The sequence below is a fragment of the Primulina eburnea genome, chromosome 3 (genome assembly GCF_022965805.1).
Source record: "Primulina eburnea isolate SZY01 chromosome 3, ASM2296580v1, whole genome shotgun sequence".
NCBI classification, from domain to species: domain Eukaryota; kingdom Viridiplantae; phylum Streptophyta; class Magnoliopsida; order Lamiales; family Gesneriaceae; genus Primulina; species Primulina eburnea.
In genome coordinates this window covers 48,095,307-48,101,038 of record NC_133103.1, presented here as the reverse complement: position 1 = coordinate 48,101,038, position 5,732 = coordinate 48,095,307, and the positions used below count along the sequence as shown (strand labels likewise).

Genomic DNA, 5,732 nt, shown 5'->3' with positions numbered 1-5,732 from the left:
TGTTTTTCATTTTATAATCTCTTATCCATGAAAATATATTATAATATATTAAGTAGGATATAAAACATGAACTTGTTCAATATTTTTTACTATATAACTCAGTCGTCATTCGGTCGCTCTCAGTCGTCATTCGGTCTCCCTCAGTCATTTTTGCCTTATTTCACAATATTTTTAATTTCGTAATTTCTTATCGATGAAAACGTACCATAATTTAGTAAATGTGATATAAAACACGAATTTGTTCACTTTCTTTTTTACCATATCACTCCATCGTCATTCGGTCGCCCTCAATCGCTTTTTAGCTTATTTCACACTATTTTTCATCTTATAATCTCTTATCCATAAAAATATATCATAATATATTAAGTAGCATATAAAACATGGACGTACTCACTATTTTTTACTATATAACTCAATCGACATTCGGTCGCTCACAGTCACCATTCGATCGCCTCAGTCATTTTTGTTTTATTTCACACTATGTTTAATTTCATAATTTTTTATCAATGAAAACGTACCATAATATAGTAAATAGGATATAAAACACAAATTTGTTCAATTTGTTTTTACCATATCACTCAAAAGAAGAAGAACAAATGAGCAGCTTAAAGGAAGAAGAAGAAACGTTAGTTTATGTTCAAAGAAAAAAGGTTTTAAAAATATTTAAAATAAAGGTAAAATGGACATTTTAAAGGTAAGTGTTAGTTTTTTAAATTTGTTGTTGTTAAGGGTTATTTGCCTAAATTTCCCGAAGATTTCTCAATCTCTCTTCCCCTTCCTCCAACAGCTCACGTTCCAGTTTTCTCAGTTTTTTTTCTTAGACTCTCCTTCCTTCTCAAACGCGTAGAAGTCGATGGATTGGGCAGATTCAGGTGTTGGTAGAAGAAAGAATATCAGAGATGGTTGCAAGTCACTTGGAAAATAATGTGATTACATGTTTATTAAGATGGTTGCAAGTCACATTCTTCTCAAACCCTTTCAAGATGTGTTCGATTGTTCGATTCTACATTTATTATAGTTGCAATGAATGTCGTTTTTGCAAAGATGTTTGTAATGATTACAGGTTTATGAAGATGGTTGCACATTTGTTGCAACGAAAAGCTTGATAGACGTTCGATTGTAGGTTTATTAAGATGGTTGCAAGTAACATTCTTCTCATTTATCCTAAAAAATTATCATTACTTGGAAAAAAAGAAAAATAGTTGAGCTACTGCTTGTCGTTTTTGCAATGAATATTTGCGTAAAATAATTTTAAAACATCTATCGAGCTAGTGAGTTAAAGTTGGAATTGTTTGAAAATTGAAATTCTAGGTTTATGGATTTGATTTCTTACTTCTTTAGATAGTTGAAAATTTAAAATGCTAAATTTACGGATTTGTTTTCCTACCTCACCATCATAATGCTTCATAAAATGTTTGGAGTTAAATGGATTCAGTAGTGATGGTTGATAGAAGCTTGAACTTCGAAACACTTGACAGGTATAGATGGTTATTCGGTTTTTCATTTTATTTGTTTATTGATGAATTGGAATCTCGCAGTCGATGAATGTCCTAATCCTTCAACTCGATCTTTTATATCAAATATTTCATTTCCTCCACCAACGTTGAAGTTGATTTTTTTTGGGGGGATCAAGATCTCTTCTCTTTGAAACTTGTTGTTGATAGAAGAAAGAATATCAGAGATGGTTGCACAAAAGATTTGGGTATGTTCATTTATTTTATAAAAAAATATTTATTTTTCATATTGCTCTATAAATTTCAAGAATTTCAACATAGTTGAGTATTTAATTAATCGATATTACTAGTTGATTTGATTTTTTTTCCAGGTTAATCTTCAATCTCAAATATCATAGGAGTCCCAAATATAAAAATTTCAGTGAAATTATATTAGATTACTTGAATGAGCAGGACATGGACTTCATGGTTGAAAAAACACAATTTGGCAAACTGATCAAGTATGCTGCGGATTATAATTTATCTAGTCAAATTTTATGGTTTATGGTGAGGAGACAAGTGTATGCAACAGACGATGATGAAATGTGGTTTGTTGTAAATGATAGACCAGTCAGGTTTTCTAGAATGAAGTATGCATTGATAACAGGGTTGGATTGTTCTGATAATTTTCCTGATGAAGTAGTAGAAGTTTCAAACTTTTGTGATAAATATTTTCAAGGTAGTGATAAAGTATCTGTGAAGGAAGTTGAAATGAAGTTGAAGGATTTGAAAAGTGTGGATGAGTTGTTGAGTATAGAGAGAGTGAAAATGGCTTGTTTGTACTTCGTCTGTGGTGTACTATGGCCTATAGCTCCAGTTAAGAATCCTCAAGTTGATAAAGAGATTTTTAGCCTGATTGATTATTTTGATGTTTTTAATAAGTACCCTTGCAGTACAATATCTTTCAAAGGAGTTGTTTGTAATTTGAAGCTTGATTTGAAGAAAAAAGAAGTTGTGTTGAGCAAAAAAGCAGAAAACGGTAAGTTTTCGAACAGTGGAACTCATGATATGGTTGGATTCATCAATCCGCTACAGGTAATTAATTTTTTTTTGCATTTTTCCATTTGATTCGAATATCGTTGATTATATGTGTTTTTATAATTTTTGAATTTAGATTCTTGCATACGAATGCGTTCGTGGTATTGGGGAGCGTTTTGCGAAACAAAGAGAAGGAGACAATACATATCTTCCACGCATGTGCCAATGGATTTCCAACAACTGGTCAAAAAAAGGATCTCCTAGATATATTGACATTTTAGATGCATCAAAGAGTGGTAAAAATGTTAGTGTATTTAGCATATAATTTAGTTTTATTAATATATTTTCTATTTGTGTATTACTAATTTAAAATATGTTAAATTTACAGATTGTTAGGAGTATTTTGTCACTTACAGATCAAGAATCTATTGCTTCTTATATTAGAAATATTTTCATTGAAGATTCTTGTACAGATTCCCATTTGTCCTATATTAATTCATTATTGTTGGTGGGAAAATCTGTGCACATCACTAAGAATCCCACTCTTTGTGAATCTAAAGAGACCATTCAATCCAAAGAAGAAGTCCATGAAAGAAACTTTGTCCCAAAAATAAGTCAAAGAGGTCTTCTAAACTTTATCCAGCCAAGAAAGCACTAGAAAAACAATCCCTTCAAGTCGAACGAGATGATGTCCTCAGCAAATCAGATACTAGTGGACAAGTTAAAGCTTTACAAGAGCACGTGGACAGAAACTTTGTGGAGTTGAAATATATGATTTCAAATTTGGATAGCAAACTTGAATGTATAATGGAAGTTTTGAACATTTCAAGTTCATCCAAAAGACGTTTGGATGAACCAACCACTGTCTTTGCACAATTTAAGAAAAAGAAGACCCATGAAAAATGTAAGCTCTGTGAGTTTTAAAATGTTAGAGATAATTATTTATCTGATTATAATAATATGTTTTTTTTAATTGTAGGTGAGCCAAGGACAATTGTTTCCAATCAATGAGTGACTCTTGGGCAAGAGGCGATTGTAGAACCATTCATATCTCCTCTTACACATCTTGGTATATTTACTTTTAAATCCAAATTGTAGTATGCTTTTTTATTTCACTAATGATATTTAATTTGTTAAGTCATAGTTAACCCGGTCAAAGAGGTAACTTATGTCAATCGAGACTTGAATGAAGGAATGAGCCAAGAGAAAGAAGTGTTTGATCCACGATTTGGAGAACAAATTATCTTCTACGCACGGTCCAAGAAAAAGAATAGTAATATGTGTTAAGTGTTTGTAAATTATATATTTGAAATAATCATTTATTTTATTATGATACAATACTTTATTTTAGTTATAGGTGAGCAACAAAAGACCTCTATCGTTGAATGTGGTGATAAAGAAGCTGCACATGCTAGCCTAGTTGGTGCTGGTGATGTAGCAACTATGTTTGAATGGGAGATATATTTTTGGCTGCACATACTTTATCGTTGAATGGGAAAATTGCACATACACGGACTTTGGGTAAGGGTCCATGCCATTACGGCTGCCAAAAATTAAATACACGGACCCCGGGTAAGAAAAGTTGTAGTAATATATCTTAGCTATCTAATAGAAGAAACCTCATATCATTTGAATCAATATTCAAATATTTATGCTAAAACCTGTAACTACCGCCACAATTCGAACCAACCAAACAAACAAATACTTCAACAAACTTTTATTCCATGTTCTCATAACCATAATCATGCTTTTAAACATCATTAACATAACACACATAAAAGCCATTAGAAATATTTGAGGTGTTACAATCTCTCCTCCTTATAAAAATTTTGCCTCTTCAGTAACTGACTGATTAAACACATTGAACCAACTGAAATCTTTTAACAACCGATTGAAACATATGCTTTGACCGACTGATTAAACACATTTCGTAAATATACTCTATATATAATTGATTTGTTATGATCAATCGATGAGAATGTCATTTCAACTTTATAAATCATCTGACTCTCTGATAGACCATTAGAGTTATCTGATATTTAATAACTATGCTCTATATGTGATTGATTTAGTAACTATACTTGATCGTACAGCTTTGATGGTGATCGAAGACAGAGTATTAAGTATGTTCAAGCGATTAGATGAGTTCAAGAATCCAAATGTCCGAATATAATTTTTAACCGACTAAAATATATTCATTAACTGACTAATTAAACACATTGAACCAACTGAAATCTTTTAATAACCGACTGAAACATATGTTTTGACCGACTAATTAAACATACTAAATCAACTAAAGTTTCATTAACCGGCTAAAATATGACATTTAGTAACTATGCTCATTATATGATTGATTTGTAATGAGCGTCATTTCAAACTTATAAATCATCTGACTCTCTCATAGACCATTAGAGTTATATGACATTTAGTAACTATACTCTATATGTGATTGATTTGTTATACCCAGTTAGGGTTGTATGGCATTTAGAAACTATACTCTATATATAACATATAATTTCAGTCGATTATACTGACTATCAGATAGACTATTAGAGTTATATGACACTTAGTAATTATACCAATTGATTTAGTGACTATATTCATTAACCGAATGAAATACTTGCATTAACCAACCGATATATTTTCATTAGCCGACCGATTTTACATTTGACCAACTGATATATTTAGCTAAAATACATGGTATAACCGACCGCAATGTATGGTATAACCGACCAAAATAAAGAGTGTATCCCACTGAAACACTAGTTAATTGAAATGTATGCTTTTAAACCAACTGATTTTAAACACTTTGAACCGACTGATATATTTGCATTAACTGACTGATTGAACACATTGAACTGACTGAAATATATGTGTTAACTGAAATATATGATTAGACACTGAAATATATTTGCATTGAACCAACTGAAATATATTCCGCAACAGACTGAGTAAAAACATTGAATCAACAGAAATATATACGTTTAACCGACTGATTAAATATATACATTGAATCAACCGACTGATTAAAAACATCGATTCAACAGAAATATGAAAACGTTTAATCAACAGAAATATATATATATTGAATCTGCATGCACAACCTGTTCAAACAACAAACTTGACAAAAACTAATCAACATGCAAATACAACATCGTAAACAAAAAATTGAACAACTCGTCTACACACCAGTCTGTCTCTTAGGGAATTTTTTTCGGCAATGGCCAGATTCATGACATACACCACATTTTTTAGTTCTCT

At 31.1% G+C, this 5,732-nt stretch overlaps 1 protein-coding gene across 8 annotated transcripts; it reads left to right on the top strand.

The window, feature by feature from the left end:
- Positions 1-1,897: 1,897 nt before the first annotated feature.
- On the top strand, positions 1,898-3,921 carry LOC140828521 (uncharacterized). 8 transcript variants are annotated; one of them, XR_012117250.1, is made up of 6 exons: positions 1,898-2,528; positions 2,608-2,775; positions 2,860-3,375; positions 3,451-3,540; positions 3,616-3,744; positions 3,823-3,921. XR_012117250.1 is itself a non-coding variant. In XM_073191457.1 (3 exons), exons 1-3 carry the CDS (start codon positions 1,911-1,913, stop codon positions 3,484-3,486), a joined length of 822 nt encoding a protein of 273 aa, XP_073047558.1. In that variant the 5' UTR covers positions 1,898-1,910; the 3' UTR covers positions 3,487-3,915. The 8 variants fall into 8 exon arrangements, 2 of the variants coding, with proteins under 2 accessions (XP_073047558.1, XP_073047557.1); XR_012117252.1 differs by having other exon boundaries at positions 3,032-3,375; positions 3,616-3,915; XR_012117249.1 differs by having other exon boundaries at positions 3,616-3,915.
- The last annotated feature ends 1,811 nt before the right edge of the window (positions 3,922-5,732 follow it).